At 40.0% G+C, this 27,293-nt stretch overlaps 1 protein-coding gene across 1 annotated transcript; it reads left to right on the plus strand.

Annotated features, from left to right (window-relative positions):
* The first annotated feature begins 12,307 nt into the window (after positions 1 to 12,307).
* Positions 12,308 to 26,986, plus strand: BTLA (B and T lymphocyte associated). The gene is given in 12 exon segments (XM_084989976.1): positions 12,308 to 12,333; positions 12,920 to 13,005; positions 13,696 to 13,944; positions 13,947 to 14,009; positions 20,426 to 20,461; positions 22,627 to 22,709; positions 22,992 to 23,046; positions 23,548 to 23,594; positions 26,630 to 26,712; positions 26,714 to 26,756; positions 26,759 to 26,786; positions 26,789 to 26,986. Coding segments are annotated over 12 exon segments (918 nt in total). The 3' UTR covers positions 26,908 to 26,986.
* The last annotated feature ends 307 nt before the right edge of the window (positions 26,987 to 27,293 follow it).

Genomic DNA, 27,293 nt, shown 5'->3' on the forward strand with positions numbered 1-27,293 from the left:
GCTGTGAGGCCCTGGACCACTTGTTCAGTTGAGCATCAAGCAAGGATTCCACCTTCAAGCAGCCAGGGGCACTGTATTTAATGTCTGGCTACAGTTTGGACTATATACGATCCTGAACAAAGGCAGGAGAAAATCTTTGATGGATCGCTAAATATTGTAATTTAAAAATCAGGAGTTCCCATCATGGCTCAGTGGTTAACGAATCCGACTAGGAACTGTGAGGTTGCGGGTTCGATCCCTGGCCTCCCTCAGTGGGTTAAGGATCCGGCATTGCCATGAGCCATGGTGTAGGTCGCAGACGAGGCTCGAATCTGGCATTACTGTGGCTGTGGTGTAGGCCGATGACTACAGCTCTGATTATACCCCTAGCCTGGGAACCTCCATATGCCATGGGAGTGGCCCTAGAAAAAGCAAAAAGACAAAAAATAAATTAATTAATTAAATAAATAAAAATAAAAATCACCCTGGGAGTTTCCGTCGTGGTGCAGTGGAAATCAATCTGACTAGGAACCATGAGGTTTTGGGTTCTATACCTGGCCTTGCTCAGTGCTTAAGGACCTGGCGTTGCTGTGAGCTGTGGTGTAGGTCTCAGATGCAGCTCAGATCTGGCATTGCTGTGGCTCTGGCGTAGGCCTGCAGCAACAGCTCCGATTAGACCCCTAGCCTGGGAACCTCCATATGCTGCAGGTGCAGCCCTAAAAGGACAAAAGATGCCGGAGGCCAGCTCCGGCAGCCAGGGAGTATATATCCCGATGGGAGAGGGACGCATGTCGGCGAATGTACAATTACGGAGACAGCCTCTTTGTCCCTTCTTTCAGGGTGCTGGACTGCTCAAATTTTATTGGCATAAGTGGTTGATTATATAGACAGCTTTTTGCTACAGATTACATCACAGTGTTAAAAGTACATTGGTCAACTATTACATGGTATAGCAGCTATACATCATGTTTTAAGATCTTTGTTTTAACTAAACTTAGTGGGTACAATTTAGGGGCAATTAGGTACAATACATCATGGAAAGGAGGAGACAGTACAAATCATCCCATAGCCAGCCAGTCTTTATAATTGGAAGAGTTCACAGACACAAGAATTTGGCATTCACAAATCTTGTTTTTAGACTGGTGCTTATCTTTAAAGCGTTATGGCAGGGAGACAGTGTAAGAAAATATAAACCGACTTAACTAGGTATCACTTAAAAGCTTCTATAACTCATAGCTAGGTGTCTTTTGGTCAAGAATAATATATGTTTAACTTCTATAAACCTCATTAAAGTACTAACTCTAAAGTTTACTGTATAACTAATTAATAGATAAACACTATGTTTTAACTAAGTTGGATTTAAATAGGGGAAAGTCCTTCAGGATGAAATTCTTATTATATTATTGTTGTAATTTTGTTAAATCACAAATCACCACAGGAAAATAAGAATGGGAAATAAGAATAATAAGTAAATAACCAGGAAAGACTGAGGAAAACTGAATAGAAAGTGAATAACAGAAAAGACTAAGTTATCCATGGAACAATCCCCACTCAGCAACACAAAATGGAAATGATTTCCTGGAAATTTTAGTTTTCCACATATGTCAGCAGGTGAGCCTTATTGTCTTTTGGGCCTGTCCTCAGAATTGTGCCGTACAGGCAGGCATCCACTTGTTTAGGAACCTGCCCTCGGAATTGTACTGTTCAGACAGGCCCCTTTTCTTGATTAGGAGCTTGTCCTCAGAACTGCACTATTCAGGCAGGCCTCTTTTTCTGATTAGGAGACTGCCCTCGGAATTGTACCGTTCAGGCAAGCTCCCTTCCTCGGCTTCTTGTATCTTCTCGGCTCCCTGCAAAAAGACAAAAAAATAAATAAAAAACATAATAAATAAATACATAAAAATCATCCTAATCTGGTCTAGTACCAGAGGACACTTATAGTTTGGTTCTTTGAGGACACAGTGGTTGGAGCCAAGTGTCCATTTGGGTCTTGCCTGTGTCCTCTTTCTCCTTTATTGCGACAGTTCAGTGTGGTCTGTGGCTCCATATGCTACATTCCTCCCAGATTGTGTTTCTCTGCCATGAATAGGTCATATATCCTTGGGTCAGAGCACAAACATTGGTGCAAATGTGCTCTCAATCTGTCTCTCACTTGTGGTTTTGTAACACAGTGTCTTTATCAGGCTCATTTCTCTGTATCTACTTGTTTCTATTGGAATATGCACATTGTATGCAAGAGATAGAGCCCTACCTTCTGCCAAGTACCTGGGTATTGTTATTACAAAAATGCCTGCCATTATCTATGACTACCTTCCACATAAATGTCTAGAATACATTCTGCAGCTACAGGATTTCCTGGATTAAGTTACGAAGACTAACCTCCATGTTAATCATAGACTCCAACTGACTTTCCTAACACATAGCTATTTAATTAACTATTGCTTCTTCTGTCTCGCTATTAAAATTTCCTCTATTGTAATGTTGAAGTCAAACAGTTTATCTTGCTTCACTGGGACTTTCCTATTTAATTTCCATTATTCGTGAGATTCACTTTTACTTAGAGTTCAGAAATATTGAAAGAAAAAAACATGTACAGGCATTTGTAGTCAGGTCTAAAAATGAAGTTCCTTGGAGAGGCGGTGGTGGGGTGGGTAAGATAAGGGACTCTCCATTACTAGATTATGCCCCCATCTCTGTCATTTACTGGTTCTGTGGCTATAACCTCTCTGGTTCTTTTTTCTCATCTAAACCATGGGGACAATAGTGATATTGACCTTATAGAGTTGTTCTGAGTATTAAGTGAAGTAATGCTGGAAAATTCTTAGAACAGACGCAGCATAAGTGCTGTGTAAGATTAGCTAATAATTTTTTTTTTTCCTTTCACTCCAAAATTTAATTAGCTTGAGAATTTCCTTAAAGTAGTATTGGGAGATCATCTCATTGGCTGACAAAAGTTGTCTATAAAATAAACAATTATTATTATTTGTCTTTTAGGGCCACACCCGAGGCGTATGGAAGTTGCCAGGCTAGGGTCAAATTAGAGCCACAGCTGTCGGCCTACACCACAGCCACAACAACGCCACATCCGAGCCATGTCCTAGAGCAGTTCACAGCAACACCGGATCCTCAACCCGACGAGGGAGGCCAGGGATCGGACCTGTGTCCTCAAAGATACTGGTCGGGTTTGTTACTGTTGAGCCACGACAGGAACTCCACTGTGAATAATTCTTGATGTCATTATTTCCTATCATCCCTCATCCCCAAGAAATGAGAATACAGTCTGGGAGTCATGAGACTTGTGTTCCACTGTGTCAGTTAATTGTTGTAATCAGAAGCTTTTCTAATTTTCTTCATTCCCTTACCTGAAACAAGCTCAATATTTTCCACCTTTCTGGTAACGTGTCATGGTTACAGACTCTGATTTTCATGCGTATCTCTGTGGAAGAAATTACTTGTGTGCACATGCCTGCACGGGTATCATGTTAGTATGCTCAGGATCGGAATACGTATGATTTAAGGTTCACTTTGAACACAGTCCAGGAGAGTGATAGTGGGACCACCTAGGCAATCATACGGAAACATTAAGTTTAGCTGTTGGAGCTCTCGAGCCCCTCTTGTTCTCCTTCCTAATAGTTACATTTATCTTAGGAACAGAACCTGGAACTTGCATATATCACAAACAATCCACTGTCTAGCAGTGGCTGTAACGAAGTCTGAGACATTTCGTTTCTGGCTGGGTGGTTTTGGCCCCATTTCTTTTTCTTCTGTGCTATTAGAAGAGGAGAATTCATATTGGGGGATAGTTGGCTGTTTCTGCCCACATAGATAATGTTAGGTATCTTCTAGGGCTTTGAAAGTGCCAGTGAATCTCAGTGTGATCTCTGTAATAGAACATATTAGGGGCGAGAGGAATTATCTGGGAGAGAAGTAGAGATGGACTTTCCCTGTGTCCTTCCAAAGGCACACAGCCCACGGTTACTCTGAGCATCGCGTGCAAGCGCTCTCTCACTGAAGGTGATATTTAGAAATGTTCATGTTGGTTTCTCATAAAATGCCAAAGGCCCTCTTGAATGCTGCTATCCATAGTTTCTAAGGTATGATCTAGGCTTTTCCTGATCAGGTGGAGGGCCCAGCATCTCTGAAGGACGGGCCCACCTCTGCCAGTCTTCCCCGCCCACAATTATTCTCTAAATTGTCAACATGTGTCCTTTTTCTTTAGGGTCTATTGAACTGGCTAAAAACTTTTGCTATTCCAGAGAAATAATTACACATTGGCCAATGAACTCTCCACCAATTATTCTTCTTTGTTTCACAGGACAGGCAGAACTCAAGGACTGGAGTGAATCCTCTAGCCTGGAGAGACAAAGGCAGGACCAGTAGTGTAGAACCACAGGCAGACTTTGACACTCTGTAGAAATGTAATGAAGAAATACTGAGTGAAAGCTTGAGAGAGTACCCAGAGATAAAGGCTTTTTACTTCCCAGTTTTGACCCTGGGCGGTCTTCCTGGTTAGTATAATTCTGAAGAACTTCATGTCTCATATGAAAGGACATTTTCCTATGGGACATAACAGCTTTTCTATATGTACTGTATTCATTTTTCTGGGGAATATATCAGTCATTATGTGTCACTGCTGATTTCTGAAAGCAGTTGGAAGTAACTGCAGAGCAGGGGCAGTGGGGCAGAGCTTCTGTGTTTCTGTCTTGTCTCTGCCACCCAAAGGCCTTGTGGCCTTGGACGATTACTGCGATTACTGAACTGCTATACCAACTCCCTGAATTCATCACATCCAAAAAATAGTCATACCTAGCATTTATTATTATTTATTGTGAACCAAGCACAGTGCTGACAGCTCTTCCTACATGTTCTCATACCCTTTCACAACTACCCTATTGGATCAGAGCTTGTGCTTTGGAGTTAGCCAGGCCTGGTTCTGGTCTGCCTCCTGCCAGCTGGTGATCCTGAGTAAGTGTCTTAGCTTCTCTGATATTGGTTTCTCCTACTTAAAGATAAATAATAGTAACTACCCCGTAAAATTGCTGGGAGGATCAGATGAAACAATATAGGTATGATAGGCAAAAGTGCATAGCACGTAATAAGAACTCAAAAACTATTAGTCAGATCTCAATTTTTTTCCTGTCAGGAGCACCTAGGATGGGTCTATGGTACTTTGATAATGTGAGAAATGACACAACTGTGGGAAAGTGGCAATGAATATGAAGCAGTGATTCTGGAGGTGATCTTCCATATGTGACCAACTTTCTGACCCAATGATCAGTGACGCTCTCTGCTTGGCTTGTTCTTTGATATCTTAAGGAAAGGAAATGGCACAGGTACTATGGATGCTTTACTGTTAGACAAAGCTATGGCAAATATCAGAATGACTATTTCATGACAAAATAATTTCAGGATTATCCCAAACTAGGTAAAACCAATAGATAAGGTCTTAGACTGCTCAATATTAATGGATTGATGGGATAATCTTCAAACTTTCCTCTAAAATAATCATATCCTACCACGAGACACTCTAGCCCTAGAATTTCTAGAAGAAAATTTTCCAAGTATGCTATATAAGTGTATATGAAAAAAGCTTAAAGAAAGCCTTCGCATACCATTTTTAGAAGATTTGAAAGGGAAAATAGTAGTAGAAGATGACTGTGAAAATTTTTTCTATTCATTTCGTGGTCTTTGTTTTTTAAGTAAAGGGAGTAAATATGGATTCATACCATAAATATATATTTTTTTTGGTGTGAGGTTCATTCTTTCCAGTTCCATTTTTGCTAAAAGAAGTTTGTATTATCTCTCTCCCCCAGCCCATGTTGTGTGTGTTTATGTGTGTTTGTGGTGTGTGTTTAGACAAAGAGGAGTTGCCTATCTCTGTCCAAAGACCAGTGTCAGACAATATCCACAGAGAAGGGAAAAAAAAAACCTTAAGCCATTATTTCTTAATATTTCTGTGTCTGTGATCTACATTACATTACATCTTGTTTGTCACAAAGAAGCATGTGAACCTTTTGTCTCACAATAAGGACTGAATTACAGTCAGTTTTCATTGTGTACCCGAAATAAAGCTACAGGGTTTTTCTTTTTTCTTTTTAGGGCCGCACCCATGGCACATGGAAGTTCCCATGCTAAGAGTCTAATTGGAGCTGTAGCTGCCAGCCTATGCCAGAGCCACAGCAGCACCAGATCTGAGCTGCATCTGCAAACTACGCCACAGCTCATGGCAATGCCAGATCCTTAACCCACTGAGCGAGGCCAGGGATTGAACCTGCAATCTCATGGTTCCTAGTCAGACTCATTTCTGCTGTGCCACAACGGGAACTCCCACAGGGTTTTTTCTTTAATAAAGGTCATCTTTTAAAATAGAAGTTCTGGGAGTTCCCATCATGGCTTAAGGAACCCGACTAATATCCATGAGGACTCAGGTTTGATCCTTGGCCTCACTCAGTGAGTTAAGGATCTGGCCCATGAGATGTAGTGTAGGTTTCAGATGCAGCTTGGATTCTGCATTGCTGTGGCTGTGGTGTAGGCTGGCAGCTACAGATCCAATTCAACCCCTAGCATGGGAACCTCCATATGCCGCAGATACAGCCCTAAAAAGACTAAAGCAAAAAAAAAAAAAAAAAAAAAAAAAGTTTCTGATCATAAACAACATATGTGTGCATCATTCTTATTCAAATTTCCCCAGATATTCCTAGCACTTCTGGGAATATTTAACTTACTGAGTTTACCGCAGAGTTAAAATAAATTTAATCCACGTTACCTAATACAACATCGAATTAGTGGTCTTTGTATGCAACGGAATTCCCCCAGCCTTATCTCATGTCACCACATTATGACTTTGAGTCTATGCCAGCTAGCTTGTGATGAGAAGTATGCCATGTGGGCTTTCTGATGCTGTACATGAGACTCTCTAAGGCTGTCAGGTGTCCTTCCAAGATCTTTGATGTGTAATTAGATGGCTGCTATTACTCTGTGTGGATTGGCCTTGCCTACGTTCAAGCTACTGCCTCATGAGACTCCTAAGCCACACTGAAATGGAGTTTTAACTAAAGAACAACCCCCCCTTGGCTAAGAAGGCAGCTACAAGCCTTTCCAGCTGTGCTAATCACTATGCCACCCTTCTTGTAATAATGTAACAACTGTGTGCTCTCTGTCCAAGCCAGCAGCCCTGCTAATTAGGTACCCAGCATTGCTTATCAGTTCTGCTTCTGTAACCTTGCTTGCTCAGTTTCTTAGGGAGGAACACTGTCTGCTTGGGGATGGGGGAGGTCGGGGATGCTTACATGGGAAAATCAAGACCTTGTAGTGTATAAAAGTTACTGAGAACAAAGACCTGGTGCTCAGACTCTGGAGGTGACTCCTCTGAGCCCGCACCGCTGCTGAATAAACTTTGCTTTTCCATATCTCTGAGTGCTGTTTGTCTCCTTCCGTTGCCACAGTTTTTGCGGTTTCCGCAACACCACCAGTCTTGAAAGAGAAAATGTACCGTTTCCTTTCCTTGTGAGCAATTATTGCTTCCCTGCCCTCTACCCCTCCAGCACTCTAAAGCTGCCAGCATCCTCTGAAGGCCTCTTTCCTCCTGAGTCAGAAGACTTATCTCTTTCTGAGTTCTCCCATCATGTGCCTGAAGTTTTTGTGTGTGGTTTGTCTATCATAGTGTCTTCTGATAGAAGCTAAAATCCTGATACAAGCACAGAAAATTATTTGTATATTATGCCTTTCATAATCACTTTAGTTTCTCAAAAATTATTTTTAACATATTCATGTTTAACTCTAATGCTGTCTTAGGTCAAATTAAAGCAATGTACATTCATTAGAACCATTCGTTTCTTTCAGTGAATGTAACTATTTTGAACTTTTCCTATATACGTAAGAATTTTTCACTGAAGAGTGAAAACTCAGTTGGGGTTTACCTCATGGAAATAATTATAATCAAGGCATGTAGTCTTTGAAAATAAGAAATAATTGTGTTTCACTTAAGATTCACAACCATGAACTTCTTCTTTTCTTCTTTTCTTCTTCTTTTCTTCTTCTTCTTTTCTTCTTCTCCTTCTCCTCCTCCTTCTCCTTCTTCTCCTTCTCCTTCTTTTTAAAAGTAGCTAGTAAGTTTCACAAATCACTCACCCTCTTTAGCTCTGATGGTATTTAACCAGCAGCTACACTTGCTCAGCTGGAAGATACTGGACAAGGCAGTTATTTTGTGGCTGGCAAGCCTTTGTGATTGGCTGATCTGGGTATCTGGATGACCATGGAGTGTTACTTTTTAAATATCTTGTATATCACCCCCAAATGGACATAAACCAGGCCTTTCCACACTGCTTACTTGTAAGGTTTGGTTTTTCTTTTGTGGTTACAACTTAACCACAAAAGGATAAGTTGAGAGGCATACACCCTTTACCTCAGCGCCTTTAGTTCACCTCTCTAAGGGCTCGGCCATGTCTGCTCTGTGTCCTTAGTGCACAGGGAGTATTAGAGTTTAATAAGAGATTTTTTTACTTCCTGAAGCTCTCTCTGCTCAGTCATCATGCCTTTCACGTTCATACATTTTCTAAGGCTCTCTCCTTTTGCCATGCTATCAAGAAGGTTGTAGACCAGATAGGAAGACAGATGCATAAACGCATATTTAATTATAAGAGAGTGATGCATGTCACACAAAATAACATAGGACATTTGCGGGGGAAAACATCAAGTGGATGTGGGTTGTTGGAGTGTATGGAGGGGGTAAGTTTTGCATAAAGAGGCAGAGGCTAAATGTCATTTGATGAAGTCTGTCCTGCAGGCATTGAAGACTAAAGGATTTTAGGCAAAAATACTCGCAATTGGATTTTTGCTTTAAGAATGTAAACTGTGGAGTTCCTACTGCGGCGTAGCCGGTTAAGGATGTGGTGTGGTCTCTGCAGCAGCTCAGGTCACTACAGAGGCATGGATTTCATTATAGGCCTGGAGCAGTGGCTTAACTATCTGGCATTGCTACAGCTGTGGCATAGGTTGCAGCTGTGACTTGGATTCAATCCCTGGCTTGGGTACTTCTATATGTCATGAGCTTGGGGGATTAAAAAAAAAAAAGTGAACTGTGACAGTTTGTGGAGAGTGAATTGGGGGGTTGGGAGAGGAAAAAGCCTAACTTTGGAACACAGAAGACTAATTGGTAAGCTGTGACAATAATCCTCATGAAGCAGAATGAGACCCAAATTAAGGCAGCAGCATGAAAACAAATTTGAAAGATATTTTGGATGCTGAATTAACCTGGTGACTGATGGAATGGGGTAAGAGACAAAAACGGTATCCAGATTCTGGCCCATGTGGTTAGGTAAATGATGATACTATACTGGGGTAATGGGAGGAGGATCAGATTTGACCTGGTTGGGGGGGTAATTGGCCAGGAGGGGATTCAACCTCCTCACTGAAGCCTTTCCTGATTACCCAGCCAGAAGGGCCCTCTCCCTCTCGGAGATTTGTTAACTCAGAGATTGCATCTTGTTCAAGATTAAAAAAAAAAAAAATCCTTTGGGAAATTGCAGAGCCAAGTGAGTCTTTCTGCATGCCCTTTGCACTAGAAACTGTCCCATTAATAAATAGTTGTGAAGAGTGGGATGTCCACACCCTGAGTGTGGGTGATAAGGGGTACATTGTACAGAGTTTTAAAACAAAAGTTGGTCTACTTTGTTTTTTGTTTTTGTTTTTGTTTTTTTTTTTAATTTTTAGGCCCACACCTGAGGCATATGGAAGTTCCCAGACTAGGAGACGAATCAGAGCTGCAGCTGTGGCCTACGCCACAGTCATAGCAACTTGGGATCTGAGCCGTGTCTACGACCTACACCACAGCTCACAGCAATGCCAGATCCTGGATCTACTGAGCAAGGCCAAGGATTGAAACCGCATCCTCATGGTTACTAGTCAGGCTCCTTTCCGCTGCGCCACAATGGGAATTCCACTTTGGTATATCTTTTTTTTTTTTTTTTGCTTTTTAGGGCAGCAACCAAGTCACATGGAGATTCCCAGGTTAGGGGTCGAATCGGAGCTGTAGCTGCTGGCCTACACCACAGCCACAGCAACATGGAATTGGAATCTCATCTGTAACCTACACCATAGCTCACAGAAACTCCGGATCCTTAACCCACTGAGCAAGGCGGGAGATCTAACCCATACCCTCATGGACACTAGTTGGGTTCCTTATGGATGAGCCACAGTGGGAACTCTGAAGTTGATGTACTTTTAATGACTGCCAGGTACCAGCACTTCTGAACAATGTAGGTGATAAAATATCCTCCCCACTTGCAAATATTTTGGTGTAAGTTCTAAATAATTACTTCAATTACTCCTGAATTTTAGTAACACATAAGTTTCAAATTAGCACATTTTCAGTACTTCCCCTGTGATAACATTGTGTCCACATGAAAGTTAACTCAGAGAATTTCCCAGGGAGAGAGTTGCTTCTGGAGGCATACAAATTCAGCTACATATGTTCACTTTAAGGGTAAATCTATGGACTTTCCTGGTGGCCTAGTGGTTAAGGACCTGGGGTATTGTTGTGGCTCTGGTTCAATCCCTGGCCCAGGAAATTTTGCATGCCACAGGCTCAGCCAAAAACACAAAGAGTAAATTCATAATATTCAAAATCACTTGAGTTTTCTCCAGCCCTCGTGGTATACGTATTCCTATGTTTAGGCAGATTTTAAACAAACAACAATGACAGTGATTAGAGAGACAAAGAAACAGTATAAGATTTTTCATTTCTTTCTTTCTCTGCAACCATTTGAATATTTATTTGTTTAAAATTTGAAACAATAAAACAGAGTACAGACTTTGGGGTGCAATTTTTTTTCACATATGAACTAAATTTATACCAGAAATGTTTTATTGATTAATACATTTACAACTGAAAAGTATTTTCTCTTTAAAATATTGTTTTAAAATTAAAAGATAGCAAGTTCCCTTTGTGGCTCAGCAGTTAATGAACCTGACTAGGATCCATGAGATTGAGGGTTTGATCCCTGGCCTTGTTCATTGGATTAAGGATCCAGCATTACTGTGAGCTATGGTTTAAGTTTCAGACTTGGCTCAGAACTCCCGTTGCTGTGGCTGTGGCATAGGCCAGTGGCTGTAGTTCCAATTAGACCGCTAGCCTGGGAACTTCCATATGCCGTGGGTGTGGCCCTCAAAAGCAAAAATAAATAAAATAAATAAAATTAAAGAATGAATCAAGAAAATAAAACTTTACATTACTGGTAAAATTTAGTAATTGTCTAAATTGTATCTTTTATAGAATTTCAGTTTTTAATTTCAATTTTTAATTACTGGAAAATTATGTAAACTATGATATCAGGCTGTAACTAAAGGATCAAAGTTCTGGAGTCCCCATCATGCTCAGTGGTTAATGAATCTGACTAGTATCCATGACAACATAGGTTCGATCCCTGGCCTTGCTCATTGGGTTAAGGATCCAGTGTTGCTGTGAGCTGTGGTATAGGTTACAGACACAGCACGGATCTGGCGTTGCTGTTGCATGGCTATGGCGCAGGCCAGCAGCTACAGCTCTGATTTGGTCCCTAGCCTGGAAACCTCCATATGCCATGGGTGTGCTCTAAAAAGACAAAAGATTAAAAAAAAAAAAAAAGATCAAAGTTCTCACTGTTTAGGTAGATATAAAATTATTACATAAATAGCTGCTATGTATTTTTCCTATTTTGTATTCTATTATTAATTTTCAAGTATTTTTAACTTGCATCATTTTATATATGAAGTTTAATGAAAGAAAATATTCACTGGCTATGATTCTCTTCTGGCTGTTTTATTGTTTCATTTAATAATTATTTATGGATATTTTTCCATATAGAAAAGAGTTTTTGGACATTCTCTTGGTGGTGCAGTGGGTTAAGGATCTGGCATTGTCACTGCTTTGGCTTGGATTGCAGCTGTGGCAAGAGTTTGATCCCTGGCCTCGGATCTTCTATATGTGGTGGCAGGTGGGAAGGGAAGGAGTGCAGGGGCAAAAAAAAAAAGGAGTTGTTAAAAGAGTTGTTAAAAATAGATGCACTTTGGGCATCACCTGTACTAGGTATACCCTAGTCATGGAATATACATATGGTAATTATGCAGTAATGGTTAAGAATTTTTTAAAGGAGAGGCTTCCTAAACTTCTAGCGATTTAAAAAGAGATATTTCATCATATGAGAGCTTGAGGATAGTAGAGTTCATCTTTCACTGCACGTATTTAATTATTTTAAGCATTGAAAATTCTCTACCATTAGATATAAATGTCTGGGTAAAATGGGAACAGCAGTAACAAATGTTGACTGATAAATCCCAGCCATAAGCAACTATGACCTTCATCGCTCTTCAGAAAATGTTCGCTTGACAAAACAAACTCCCTGGGGAGAGCTCTGATTGTCCCGGGTGTCCTAAGATGATGATACATAATTCAGGAGTTCAGCAAAAGTGTCAACATGCTTGTCAGGTAGAAAGCAGAACTCAGTGCCCCATTCCTGCACTGCAAACATCAGTTTTAGTGTCTGGGAGATAGGTAGTGTTAATGCCTTCTTTGTACAAAGGAGGGAGTACTCTTGATGACTTTTTAATGCCTGTCGGCAAGCTTCCATCTGCTCTTTTCTCCATTCGAGAAAAATTCCTAGGATTTCCCATCGTGGTGCAGTGGAAACGAATCCAACTAGGAACCATGAGGTTGCGGGTTTGATCCCTGGCCTCACTCAGTGAGTTGAGGATCTGGCGTTGCTCTGAGTTGTGGTGTAGGCCAATAGCTGTAGCTCCGATTTGACCCCTAGCCTATGTTAGTCAGTGTAACAGCCAATGATCCTCATCCTGCTGAAAAGAAAATGCAAGAACCATAGTGATGTTGCTATTATCCCACAGCAAGTCAGTGATGTGGTCAGGACTAACAGTGATGTGGTCTCTACCCCTAATCCGCTTTGTGCAGGCCTCCCAAGCATATAGTCCCGGAAAGCTGGAACTGGCAGGAATATTCAGTAGCACTGGGTGACAGCCCAGTGGCTAAATGGAAAGGTAACATATTGTAATACAAAGAGAGACTTAGAAGTGGTTTTTATAGTGTCAGTCAACACTTGTGTGTTGCAAGACAAACACACAAACACGTACATTGCCTTTGCCTTTCAATTTCCCCAGTATTGAAATACCTCCCCTGTCCCATTCATTGCTCTGATTATCAAAGAGCTACTCACTCACCAAGTACAGATCAAATATAAATTTCCATTCAGCCTTGGCCCTATAGTCCCAGTTCAAGTCAATCGTCTGCACACCCAAGCAAGGTCTGCACCCTAGAGTGTTGTTTCATTCTCCTATTTGTCAAGCCTCTCTATTTCCCATTAGAAGGCAAGCCTCTTCAAGGGAGGTATCTTGCCTTGTTTATTCCAATTCTCCATAATAATGAGCATACAATTTCCCCTGAGACTTTCTTTTAGCTCAGATAAACCTGAGTGGTTAACATTTCAGAAATTGAGGAAATTATTCTACAATTGAGGAATTTATTTACTCAAAATTTTCAACAAATATTTACTATGTGCCAGCTATGTGTCACTAGCAGACACTCTGCTAGTCAGGGTTAATATACTGGAAAATATTATTTGGGAAAATTATAGAATCATCCTGGGGAAATATTTGGCAGAAACTGCTGAAGTGGCAAATATCTGGTCCTTCCAAAATAGATATGATTTTAATTTTTCTTTTGTCTTCCAGGGAACAAATCATGTGATTCATACATTAAGAGACAGTCCATATATGCTGTGTCAGCAGAGGATCTATTTGAACTGGAAGGCCCTGTGAAATACTATGCTAACAGACCTATTGTGACCTGGTGCAAGCTTGAAAAAAACAGCTGTTTAAATCTTGGGGATAGATTTTAAGGTCAAGGGTTGGGCAGAAAAGAAAGTATTTCAGTTCTTCTTCTGCATTTTAATCAAGTGCTTGTTGGTGACAACGGGTCATACACTGTTCTATGAATTCTTTGTCTGGACTCATGGAAAGCCCCTCAGTTACTGTTAATGCGACAGGTGAGTTCTCGACACCAAGACTACCTAATTTTTTTTTTTTCATATTTTAAGAAAAAGAGGACTCAGATTCTCAAGTGATTATGTTAGACATTGGACTCATGTAAAACATCAGAAGGCTGCCATACCTCACAGATTGTCATGTGTAGTCACATACATGTGTGTTTTGTGGTGAATGAGGCAGAGACAAGTAGATAAAAATATAATAAAAATTATTGTTCCATTCTTTTTCAGATTATTTTCTCATATAGGTTATTACAGAATACTGAGTAATTTCCCTGTGTTATACAGTAGGTCCTTGCTGATTATCTATTTCACATATAGTAGTGTGTATATGTTAATCCCAAACTCCAAATTTATCCTCCTTCCCCCACCTTTCCCTTTTGGTCAGTGTTTAATTTCAAAATCTTCGAGTCTATTTCTGTTTTGTAAATAAGTTCTTTTGTATCATTTTTATTAGATACCATATATAAGTGATATCATGTAATATTTGTTTCTCTCTGTTTGACTTGCTTCACTTAGCATGATAATCTCTAGGTCCACCCATGTTGCTGCAAATGGCATTATTTTGTTCTTTTTTTTTATGGCTAATACTCCATTGTGTATATGTACCACATCTTCTTTATTCATTCCTCTGTTAATGGACATTTAGGTTGCTTCCATGTCTTGACTATTTTAAATACTGCTGCAATGAACATTGAGGTGCATGAATCCTATTGATTTTTAATGAGTGCCAAGACCATTCAATGGGAAAAGTATTCTTTCTTTAATAAATGGAGCTGGAATAATTGGATATCTGCATGGAAAAGAATGAATTTGGAACTCTACCTCACACAATATACACAAAATAAGTTACAGTAGATCAGATATTTAAATATAAAAACTAAAATAATAAAATCTATGTTTATGTAAAACTACAAGAAAACATAGAAGTGAATCTTCATGATCTTGATCGGTCAATAGATTTTTTGGTACAAATCAAAAAGCATTAGCAACAAAAGAATAAATAGATGAGTTGTACTTCATAAAAATTAAAAACTTTTGTGCACGAACGGATATTATCATAGGAGTTCCTGCTGTGGTGCAGTGGAAATGAATCCTACTAGTAACCATGAGGTTGTGGGTTCGATCCCTGACCTTGCTCAGTGGGTTAAGAATCTGGCGTTGCCTGTGAGCTGTGGTGTAGGTTGCAGATGTGGCTTAGATCCTGCATTGCTGTGGCTGTGGTGTAGGCTGGCAGCTGTATCTCTGATTTGACCCCTAGCTTGGGAACCTCCATATGCCACAGGTGTGGCCCTAAAAAGCAAAAAAAAAAAAAAAAAAAAAAAAGGATATTGTCATAAAGTGAAGAGACACAATTCACAGAATGTGAAAAAATATTTGAAAATCATATATCTGACAGGGAACTAATATCCAGCATATATGAAGAATTACTGCTGAACAGTAGTAATAACAAAAACAAATAAGCAACCCAATGAGAAAATTGGCAAAGGAGTAAAAATATATATCCACACAAAAACGTGTACATGAATGTTCATAGCAGCACTAATCACAGCAGCCTAAAAGGAGAAACAACCAAAATGTCTATTAACTAAAAAATAGACAAAGGAAATGTGGTATATCCATAAAATGGAATATTATTCATCCATAAAAAGGAATGAATACTAGTACAGGGCACAACATAATGAACCTCAAAAACATTATGTTAAGTAAAAGAAGCCAGACACAAATGTATGATTCTGTTTATAGAAAATATGCAGAATATAAACATACATAGAGACAGAAAGTGATTAATGGTTGACAGGAGCTGAGAAAAAGGGAGAATGGAGAGTGATTACCTAATGGGTATGGGGTTTCCTTTTGCGGTGATAAAAATATTCTGAAACTACATGGTGGTGATGGTTGTAATTTTAAACTAAGGTATAGTTGATTTATAATATTGGTCTCAGGTGTTCAACAGAGTGATTCAAAATTTACAGCATTTATAGTTACAAAATGTTGGCTATATTATCTGCGATGTACAATATATCCTTGTAGCTTATTTATTTCATATGTAGTATTTTGTATCTCTTACTCTCCTATCTTATTTTCCCCTCACCCCTTCCCCATTCTCACTGGTAACTACCAGTTTGTTTTCTATTGTCTATGCATCTAATACTGTTTTGTTATATTCACTCATTTGCTTTATTTTTTCGATTCCACGTTTAAGTGATAACATACAGTATTTGTCTCTGTATGACTTATTTCACTAAATATAATATCCATGTTGCTGCAAATAGCAAAATTTCATTTTTTTAATAGCTGAGTAGTATTCTGTGTATATGCATTCATCTCTTGGTGAACACTAGGTTGTGTCCATATCTTGTCTATTGTAAAATAATACTGCTATGGACATTGGGATGCATGTAACTTTACAAATTGGTGTTTTAATTTTCTTCTGATATGTACCCAGAGGTGGAATTGCTGGAGCATATGGTAGTTATGTATGTATGTATTTATTTATTTATTTGCTTTGTAGGGCCACACCCACAGCATATGGAGGTTCCCAGGCTAGGGGGTCAAATCAGAGCTACAGCTGCCAGCCTATGCCACAGCCACAGTTCTCTTTTTACATTTTTGAGGAACCTACATGCTAGTTTCCATAGTATCTGTACAAATTTACATTCCCACCAACAGTGTACAAAGGTTCTCCTTTTTTCACATCTTCTCAAACATTTGTTACTATGGTCTCATTGATGACAGCCATTCTGATAGATATGAGGTGTTAACTCATTGTGGTTTTGATTTTAATATCCCCAGTGGTTAGCAACATTGAATATCTTTTCATGTGCCTTTTGACCATCTTTTTTGTTTTCTTTGGGAAAATGTCTATTCAGGTCTTCTGCCCATTTTTAAATTGGACTGTTTGGGGTTTTTGATGTTGAGTTGCATGGGTTATTTATATATTTTGGATATTAACCCCTTATCAGTCATATCATTTACAAATATTTTCTCCCATTCAGTAGGTGTTTTCATTTTGCCAATGGTTTCCTTTGCTGTGCAAAAGATTTGAAGTTTCATGAAGTTTCATTAATTTCCATTTGTTTATTTTTGCTTTTGTTTTCTCTGCCTTAGGAGACAGATCCAAAAAAAAAAATATATTGCTATGATTATGTCAAAGAGCACTCTGCCTATGTTTTCCTCTAGGAGTTTTATGGTATCTGGTTTCGCATTTAGGTCTTTAATCCATTTTGAATTTATTTTTGTATATGGTGTTAGGGAATGTTCTAATTTCATTTTTTTACATATAGCTGTCCAGTTTTCCCAGCATCACTTATTGAAGAGACTATCCACTGTATTATTTTACCTTCTTTGTCATTGATTAATGAATCATAAATTCATGAGTTTACTTCTGGGCTGTCTATTCTGTTTCATTGATCTATGTCTGTTTTTGTGCCACCATCATGCTATTTTGATTACTGTAGCTTTGTGGTCTAGTTTGAAGTTGGGGAGCATGATTATCCAGCTCTGTTCTACTTTCTTAAGATTGTTTTGACTACTCAGGGTCTTTTGTGTTTCCACCCAAGTTTTAAAATTATTTGTTCTAGTTCTGTGAAAAATGCCTTTGGTATTTTGTTAGGGATTGCTTTGAATCTGTAGACTGCCTTGGGTAGTATGTTCATTTTAATAAGAATAATTCTTCCAATCCAAGAGCATAGTATAACTTTCTGTCTGTTTGTATCATCTTCAGCTTCTTTCACCAAAACCTTTCCTTTTTCTGCAATGTTTTGGAATAGTTTGAGAAAGATAAGTCTTAACTCAAGTTGGAGTTGAAATTAGGATCTACAATCTTCCTCCTTGAGGAAGAGAGGACCTAACGTCAGAGGGAAGGGAGGCAGTGTTCCCTCCTAAACTCTGCACCTGAGGGGGTGTGCTTATTAGAATTAGACTGGAACAAAGAGTGTGAAGAATGAACTAATGAGAGGGGAAGTCTAAGCGTGGTGTAGAAGACTTGAATGTCTGGGAATTCCCTTTGCGGCTCAGCAGAAACAAATCTGACTAACAATCATGAAGATGCAGGTTTGATCCCTGGCTTTGCTCAGTGGGTTAACGATCCAGCATTGCCATAGCTGTGGTGTAGGTCACAGACAAGGCTTGGATCCCAAGTTGTTGTGACTGTGGCATAGGCGAGCAGTAGTGGCTACAATGGGAACTTCCACATGCCATGCGTGCATCCATAAAAAGACCAAAGACCCCCCCCCCCCAAAAAAAGGAGATGAAGACCTAAAGGTACTTTAAGTTCTTTCTGAGGATTTCTACTTCTTGATTTCCTATTCTCACACAGTCTTATCACTCCTTTCTTATCACATTTTTATTAATGCTCCTGATCCCATTAGGAGTGCCCTAGGACTTTGCTTTGCCTTCTATTCTTGTCTGTCAACAGCTTTCCATATTGCGATTGGTTGCCTACTAGAGCTACATGATCATCTTGGATCCTCATTATCTTCCTTGTAAATATTCCAGCTAATTGTATGGACTCCTTGTATTTAATGTTTCCCCACTTTTGGTTCATTTTGGTCCCAAATCTTCCTAATATACTTAATTTGCCTAATAAACTTCTTTCATAATGCCACTTTTTATCGAGGCCCCTACAGAGCATCCCCACTGCTTACACTATTGGGCTCACATTTGTTGACCAGCATGCAAAGCTTTCCACAGAGCATCCCTATCTACCTTTCTGCATTGTTTCTGGAATCCACACAGAACCTCTCAACTCCCCGCCTCCCAGCCCTCTTTGCCATTGCCATGTCTTCACCATGGTCCTTTGGGCATCCATTCATCTGCCTTCACCTACCAAAATTCAGTGACTCTTGTCAAGCCCAGCTCATTTCCTAATTCTTAATGAAGCTTTCTATTTTTCCCCTAGAGGACGTGATCACTCTTTTCTAGTAATTGAAAGGTCTTTGCCTCTCACTTAGCACAAATTTCTTTTACTATAGAAATGTGGGGAAATTTCATTTATCTCATAAACAATAGTGATATCCTGGCAAGCAGGAAGTGTGTCATATTCCTTTGGATGATCCCTGCTTCCTTCTCAATAGTCAAATGAATTATTTAGAAATTGCCTTTGAACAGGGTGTGGATTTTCCTTTTGTGAAGTGAGGGAAACAAACATAACACAGCAAGTGTCATGTCTGTACTGGGGAGTACTCAATGAGCTGAGTATGTGGTGAGGAGAAAAAATACTCTGAAGTGATATTTAAGAACCATACTTTTGGTAAATAAATTTTGGAGGTATGATAGAAAATCTCTCATTTTCTCCCCTTGAAATATCTTTCTTAGGGGGTTGTGGGGATTTTCATGTTTGTCGTTGTTGTTGTTTGGTTTTGTATCTGACTTTGCTTTGCTTTTCACAGTCAAGTTAAGAATTGGGCAATGTGGAAATTCCCATCATGGCTCAGCAGAAATGAATCTGACTAGCATTCATGGGGATACAGTTTCCATCCCTGGCCTTGCTCACTGGGTTAAGGATCCGGCATTGCCGTGAGCTGTGGTGTAGGTTGCAGACATGGCTTGAATCCCTCGTTGCTGCAGCTGTGGTGTAGACCAGCAGCTACAACTCCGATTCTACCCCTAGCCTGGGAACCTCCATATGCTGCTGGTGAGGCCCAAAGAGGCAAAAAAAACAAAACAAAACAAAACAAAAAAACAAAAAACAAAAAAGAAAGAAAGAAAAAAGAAAAAGAAAAAAGAATTGGGCAGTGTGAAAACAAGGATGTGACAGAGTGGGAAAGTAATGACCTCTCAGAAGGAAGAAACATACTTTGCAGAGCAAAGTCCCAGGAGAAAGTCGATAGAACTGTCACTGAAACATACTGTTCTGCAACTCTGTCCTCTCCAAGCTGCCTTTGGTCAGTCCTTGAGTAGGAGCTTTGCAAAGGCTGGTAGTGAGCATTCCAGCAGGAAAGTGGGGGTTTACGAGGAGGCAGGAAGGGAGAAGCACAATCTATGTTTCAGAATCAGTTCTCACCGTGTCATCAAAGCGTGATGGCCTTACGGCCTTCCACACTCACTTGGAGCACCTGTTGAATGTGCAGCTTGTTATTACAAGTTTCAAAGCATGTCACACAGACTGAACTGTGTCCTTATACTTAAGGAATGGGGAGGAGGGCATCAAAGTAGACAGGAAGGTTTTGTTGTATTTATGCAGTCTTTCTTTGGGATTCAGAATAAACCCAGGGATTTATTTTGTGTCTATGATCTTTAGGTGATGATCTACAAATTTCCAAAAGTGTCTTTGAGCTGGATTATTAGATTTTCTGTTGGTATGTAAATGTAGGAGTCCTGTCAGAGACCAGCTCGATTGTGGACATACCTGAGTATAACCCTCACTATTTTCACAACCAATTTTGATTCTTTATCTTGTTTTTCTATTTCAGAACGGACTCAAAATAATTCAGAGCACCCTCTTGTAAGTAAGTATCAAGCTTGTCAAGTAAAATTAAGCAAACTGGATTGTTAGGTGGTTGGAGAAATAATACACATTGCACCTTCTTAACTGAGTGGATTTGTTTGTATTAGGTCATCTGTTGTGGGAACCTTCATCCCTAATCCCCTCCCCCAGACGGCTGAGTCTATCACTCTTAGCAATGACTTGGCTGGTCGCCCAACTTAGACAGCAGCTGCGTCATGAACAATACAGCATTTGTTATGACTCTGAATTACCAAACCACTTTATGCCCAGTTCCAGCAGCTCCTGACTACCTTTTGTCCAAAACCAAGTATACGGGGAAGGAATATGTAACCAGGTTATTATATTTAGAAATAAAGCTTTCCTGCACAAAAAATTTAACACAAATACACAATTAAAAGAAATGTGATGAGTTCTAATATTTTCTATTCTGTTACGGTTCATTTTTTGGATGCTGTTTGTTATCTATTAAACTGTTTCATAACTCACTAGTAAGTTGCAACCTACCAAGAACAATTAGGGCCTTGGTACACATCAACATTGATCAGTAATAATGAGCACCAGCCGAATGCCCAGAGAAAAATATCTGGAGATACTAAAGATATTTAGTATGTAGAGTTATCAGGGTTACTAAGGGACGACAAAAAGACATTGTGTTAGAGGAACTTCAGTTCAGTTTCAGAAAGATATTGGCTTGAGTCCCAACGCCTACTCACTAGCTATCTGACCTTGGGCAAGTCTTGGGATAATTATGCTTCTCAAAGGACTGGTACTAGATAAAAAATATTCCTTACTTTTCTCAAGTGATGAATATGAAAGTTAAAGGAGGCAATATCAATGAAAGGGCTTGTGTGAAGTGCTTTCTGAGAACTGTTATGGATACTGCTTCACAGGGGATTAACCCTAGGAGAATAAAACACTCTTTCAAAAGATAAATGATAACCTATGGAGTTCCTGTCGTGGCGCAGTGGTTAACGAATCTGATTAGGAACCATGAGGTTGTGGGTTCAATCCCTGGCCTTGCTCAGTGGGTTAAGGATCTGGTGTTGCTATGAGCTGTGGTGTGGGTCGCAGATGTGGCTTGGATCCCATGTTGCTGTGGCTCTGGCATAGGCCAGTGGCTACAGCTCCGATTAGACCCCTAGCCTGGGAACCTCCTTATGCCGAGGGAGCGGCTCAAGAAAAAAGGCAAAAAGACGAAAAAAAAAAAAAAAAAGATAACCTAGAGTTCCCCACATATGCTTAGTAATAAAGTAAGTGGTGGGAGTTCTCTGGTGGCTCAGTGGATTAAGGATCTGGCATTGCCACTGCCGAGGCTTGGGCCACTCAAGTCACCAAAAAGCAAAAATAAAGCGAGAGGTGGGTGGGAGTACTGAGACCTGGGCTTCTCAGGGGAAAGTCTCTTGAAAGGGAAATAGAGGCATCAGCTGGTGCTCCATTCAAGTTCTGAAAATTCAGAGTGTGTTGCTTACTATGTCTCCTATTTCTGATTGTCTTTATTATTGACTAACATTTCAGACATAAAGAAAGCCTCAGCAGGCAGATAACAGATCCTTTACAGTTTATTTCCTTTGTGTGTTGGCAGGGGAGTTTGCCACTACTCATTACCTGTTTCTACCTATCCTGCTGCCTTAGATGGCACTAAGATGGGTTTCATCTTCTCTCCACAGCTCTGTGCCACACACTTGATGTTCAGTTACGAGGGCTGATAGACTTTTAGTTGGGTGTTTTTCTGCCATACTCTGCAAAAAAGCGTAAACAGTGATTTCCTAGGGGACAACTCATCTTTCCACCGAAAACCACATGGATTTATCTGTTATTGTGTTGAGTCATTTTCACTACAGCACAGTGCTCCAACCAAGGGTTGTGATGAGGAAGGCGTGTTGCTAGGACTTGTGTCAAACTTAGGAAGATCACTTCTAAACTTTAAGCGTTTTGAAAGGGAGGTTGAGATCATCCCTTGGATCAACATGTCTGATTTGATTTGTCTTGTTCTGTTTTTCATAGTCATTTCACATTGGCCAGTCAGCCATACCCCTGTCTAAATGAACACGAAATATCCTCAGAGGAAATTCATATGTATATACTTTCTGTCATCATGATAAATACATGCTTGAACTGAACCCTTGCCAATAATAATGCATTTGAAAAATGTGGCTTTGGCTATAGAGGAGAGGCGTGATATTTTCAGAACAATTTCTTTCCGCTTTTGTAAGAAATTGCTCGATGTCACTAGTGAACACTTAAACATGGTAAGAGAGAGATGTAGGGTGAATTCTGGTCTAGCTTGACCCCAAACCATCTCAATTCTCTTTCCTTTTCCCCTTCTGCCATCTCATCTAATCCCCTTTCCCACAATAGTAGCCAGTGTAGCTATAGAGACTAAGCTGGACAGAGCAATCCTTATTTCTACCCTAAGGGGAAGTTTGTCCAAGCAAAAGTGCTTCCAGTGTTTTGTGGTGAGGACTTCTAGATTCCAGAACCTTCCCAGGATACTGAGAGAAGCCCATGTAACTCCAAGTCTCTTTCCACAGTCGCCCTCCTGTTTCACCACTTTTCTTGAGGCAGCTGGAACTTCACAAAAAAAAGGTAAGGATAAATCCTTTGATTTACCACATCCCAAGTGATCTAGGCAGTAAGAGATCTTGCTTATGCAGGTGATGAGACAGCAGTGTGTGTGGCATTAAGTATAGAATGTCCCCAGAACAAGGATATCCAGGCTCTTTAAGTGATGTACTAGTTCCTGCTCCTTCCTCTTGGATAGGCCTCTTGGTGGCCTTTCTGGAGTGAGATGTGAAAAAACAATGAACAAAATTGGCGGCTCTAATTTCCATAAATACAACTGTGTGTACCATGCTAATCACAGCAAATACATAAGCCCAGACAATAACTCTGTCAATGGCATGCAAGTAGGTGAGTATGAGTAGGGAGGCATCCCACCTCTGCTCTAGTGACTGAATTTCAACCTAACAATCTGATTTCAGAGCCCCTGTTCTGACAGAGCACTAATTTACAGGGGATTGATGAAGAATTCTATTTTGTGCTGTCCTTTACACTTTTTAGATTCTTATTTTTCTTTTTGAATTCCAGGGGAACAATTGAAGCCTTCTGATACAACAGGAAGTGAAATTTACCTGGTATGTTCAATGTACCTGTTAAAACTAATGCAATCTATGTTACAACTTGCTAATATTCATGTGGTTTTTTTTGTTTTGTTTTGTTTTGTTTTTGTCTTTTTAGGGCCGTACCATGGCATATGGAGGTTCCCAGGCTAGGGTCAAATTGGAGAGGTAGCCACTGGCCTACACCATAGCCACAGCAACCTTAGATCTGAGCTCCATCTGTGACCTATACCCCAGCTCATGGCAACGCTGTATCATTAACTCATTGAGGATCATTAATCCATCCTCACAGATGCTAGTCAGATTCATTTCCACTGAGCCATGATGGGAACTCCAATATTCATGTATTTTTAAAAATTTAATGAGTCTATGTAACACTTACCATGTGCCCTGCACTGTTCTAAACGCTGTATGTATTGACTTACTTTTGAAATATGGGTTTTTTTTCTAACCTTTATCTTGATCTGAAGTAACGAGTCTTCAGGATTAACAAATCACATATTAAGTAGTTCTTTGGAAGGGCATGGATGGCAGTGCAGAGCCTAAGCAGAAAAGTGAGATGCTGAACTGTATAACCTTGGCTCTGTTCTTGGCCTGGTATGTGACTTCAAGCTGTTCACCTATTCTCACAAAAATGCCTTAAAGTCTGTCCAGAAGAGAGTTGGGAGTTAATAAAAGAGTGAGTCAGGAGTTCTGTCATGGCGCAGTGGAAACAAATCCGACTAGGAACCATGAGGTTGAGGGTTCGATCCCTGGCCTCGATCAGTGGATTAAGGATCCGGCATTGCCATAAGCTGTGGTTGTAGGTCAGAGATGTGGCTCGGATCTGGTGTTGCTGTGGCTCTGGCGTAGGCCAGCAGCTGTAGCTCCGATTAGACCCCTAGCCTGGGAACCTCCATATGCCGCAGGTATGGCCCTAAAAAGGAAAAAAATAAAATAAAAAAAAAAATAGAAGAATGAATCATAAATAAACATCATAAAATGAGTGTGATTTCTTCATAAATCGGACCAGCAGATAAAGAAGCATGAGCACCGGTCTAGTTACTATGCAAAAGTCCTTCATAATGTGTGTGGGCTCATCAAGGAAGAGACCTCCCGGACAAAGCAGAGGTATTTTGGAGGCAGTGAAAAGCTTTTACAGAAGTTCTTAGAATACAAACCTAGGCCTTTCTTTGGGTTCATTGTTCTACAAATATTGGAACTCAAAGCAGAGTGCAAGCTGAGGCGATATATTTCTCAGATAAAATTTTTAGGAAGCTCCAATTAAAAACAAATAGTCATAGGAGTTCTCTTGTGCAGTAGGTTAAGGATCTGGCCTTGTCACTACTATGGCACAGGTTCGATCCCTGGCCCAGGAACTTCTACATGCCATAGGCCTGGCCAAAAAAATAGTCATCAATAATGTATTGCAAAAGAACTCGTGTGTATGTTCTTCCATTCAGAAGAGTAGAAATAAAGATGTAGTAAACTTCTTGAAATTTCCAGAAATGCCGGAGGCAGAAATAGCCAATAGTTCTACATGCAATATTAATGGCACTCAACATTCTCTACCAGGTTGCCTAATTTTATTTATTTACTTATTTATTTTTTGCTTTTTAGGGCTGCACCGGCAGCATATGAAGGTTCCCAGGCTAGGAATTGAATTGGAGCTGTAGCCGCTGGCCTACGCCACAGCCACAGCGACCTCAGATCCCAGCCATGTCTGCAGTCTACACCATAGCTCACATCAATGCCGGATCCTTAACCCACTGAGTGAGAGAGGTGTTGAACCTGCGTCCTCATGGATGCTAGTCAGATTCTTTAACCACTGAGCCATGAGGGGAACTCCCATGTTGCCTAATTTTAAATCAAACCGAATATATTCAACTCGATAAACTTATATTAAATTTTTAGTAAGCACTAGTAGTCATCATTGTATTGGGTACTAAGGTTTTGTTTCTTCAATTTAGGGAGCACTCTTTAGTGGTCCTGCTCAGCCACTGGTCAGCATTGCAGTGGGCCCTTCCCCCAAGTAAGTGACAGTTAGTGAGGAACCATTGGCCCCTCCGGCTCCCCTTCCTCTGTATAAACCGACTTCCCTTCCTCTGTATATAAGGAGCCTCAATTCAGACTGAGGCAAGATGGTTCTTTGAGACACTAGTCTGCCATCTTCTTGGTCTTCTAGCTTTCCAGTTAAAGTCACTATTTCTTGCCCCAACAAGTCATCTCCTCCTTTATTGGCCTGTCTTGTGGTGAGAAGAGAAAACTTGGGCTTGGTATCAATGATAATATATGCTGGATAATTCATAATATTTATTCTTTCTGTTCCTTTAGAGGGTTTCTGTTCTGCTTTATATTTAATTGCTTTTTTCTAAACTGTGTTAATGCTATCCATTACATTACATGTCTCCTGAAGTTCTTATGGGATATTTCATGGTTTTTTGTTTGTTTGTTTGTTTGTTTGCCTTTTAGGGCCACACCTGCAGCAGCATATGGAAGTTCCCAGGCTAGGGGTCGAACTGGAGCTACAGCTGCCAGCCTATGCCGCAGCCACAGCAATGCCAGATCTGAGCCATGTCTGCGACCTACACCACAGCTCACAGCAATGCTGGATTCTTAACCCACTGAGATTGAACCCACATCCTCATGGATACTAATTGGTTTCATTACTGGTAAGTCACAAAAGAAACTCCAAGGGATATTTTATGCTTTTTGTCATTAATTTGGGCTGAGGTTTTCATCTTGAACAGGGATCGCGAAATGTCCTTTAACCTCAAAAATGACCAATAATAAAGCACAAGGTAACCCTTTGGGAAGGACATAGCTGTCCCAAATAAAATGGTCTTTATTAAAGAGTCTTTCACTTTTTAAGGAAGTGTGAATCGGCTTAAAAAACAGAAGTAGATGTAAATAGCATATCTGTTTCTCCAAATATAATGAGTCAATTTAGTTTAAGTCGTAGTTTGCAAATGGATATGCACTATCCTTAAGTGCTAATTAAATCCTTATTATCCTTATTTATCCTTATTATCCTTAAGTGGTAATTAAAGCAATCTTTTTTTCTCTTTAAGGTTGACGTTCCTCAGCCTTTTAGGAGTGAGCAAATTGAAGTCGCTACCAGGCAAAATTCCCAAACACTGCCATCAGAAACTGGAATATGATAATAGGCCCTGGTTTAGGGTCCAGAGAGACCCTGAGTTCCATGGGTTTATTCTAACCCATGTCTGGACAAAAACAGGGCATTGTTTATGCTTCCTTGAGCCATTCCATCATTGCAATGAACCCAAGACAGGAAAGAAATATGTAAGAAGCACCTTTGGAGTATGCAGTTCTGTGCTTGAAGAGTTAAATCCAGTCCTGATCTTCCACCAGTGATCAATGAATCATCTGCCAATCAGCACCATTATCTGAGCCTAACGAAATGTCACACACTATTCCTTGACCTGAGAAGTTTCACTTCAAGGAGGGTCTGGTTAATAATTGGGTCTTTAGGGTCCATAGGACAAATGACTAAAATTCCTCTCAAAAACTTCTTCAGGAGCTTTTTATTTATTTATTTATTTTTAATTGCTATACCTTCAGTATAGGCATCTGAAAGTTCCTGGGTCAGGGATTGAGTTAGGCTACACCTGTGACCTACAGTACAGCTATGACAACGCTGGATCTTTAACCCACTATGCCACAGGGAGAACTCCATTTGGAATATTTTATATTATATCCTTGAACAACAAAATC

Source organism: Sus scrofa, chromosome 13 (assembly GCF_054392235.1).
Source record: "Sus scrofa isolate SSC_HxYL_T2T_F1_AM1 chromosome 13, Sscrofa_HxYL_maternal_Yorkshire_Landrace_v2.0, whole genome shotgun sequence".
NCBI lineage: Eukaryota > Metazoa > Chordata > Mammalia > Artiodactyla > Suidae > Sus > Sus scrofa.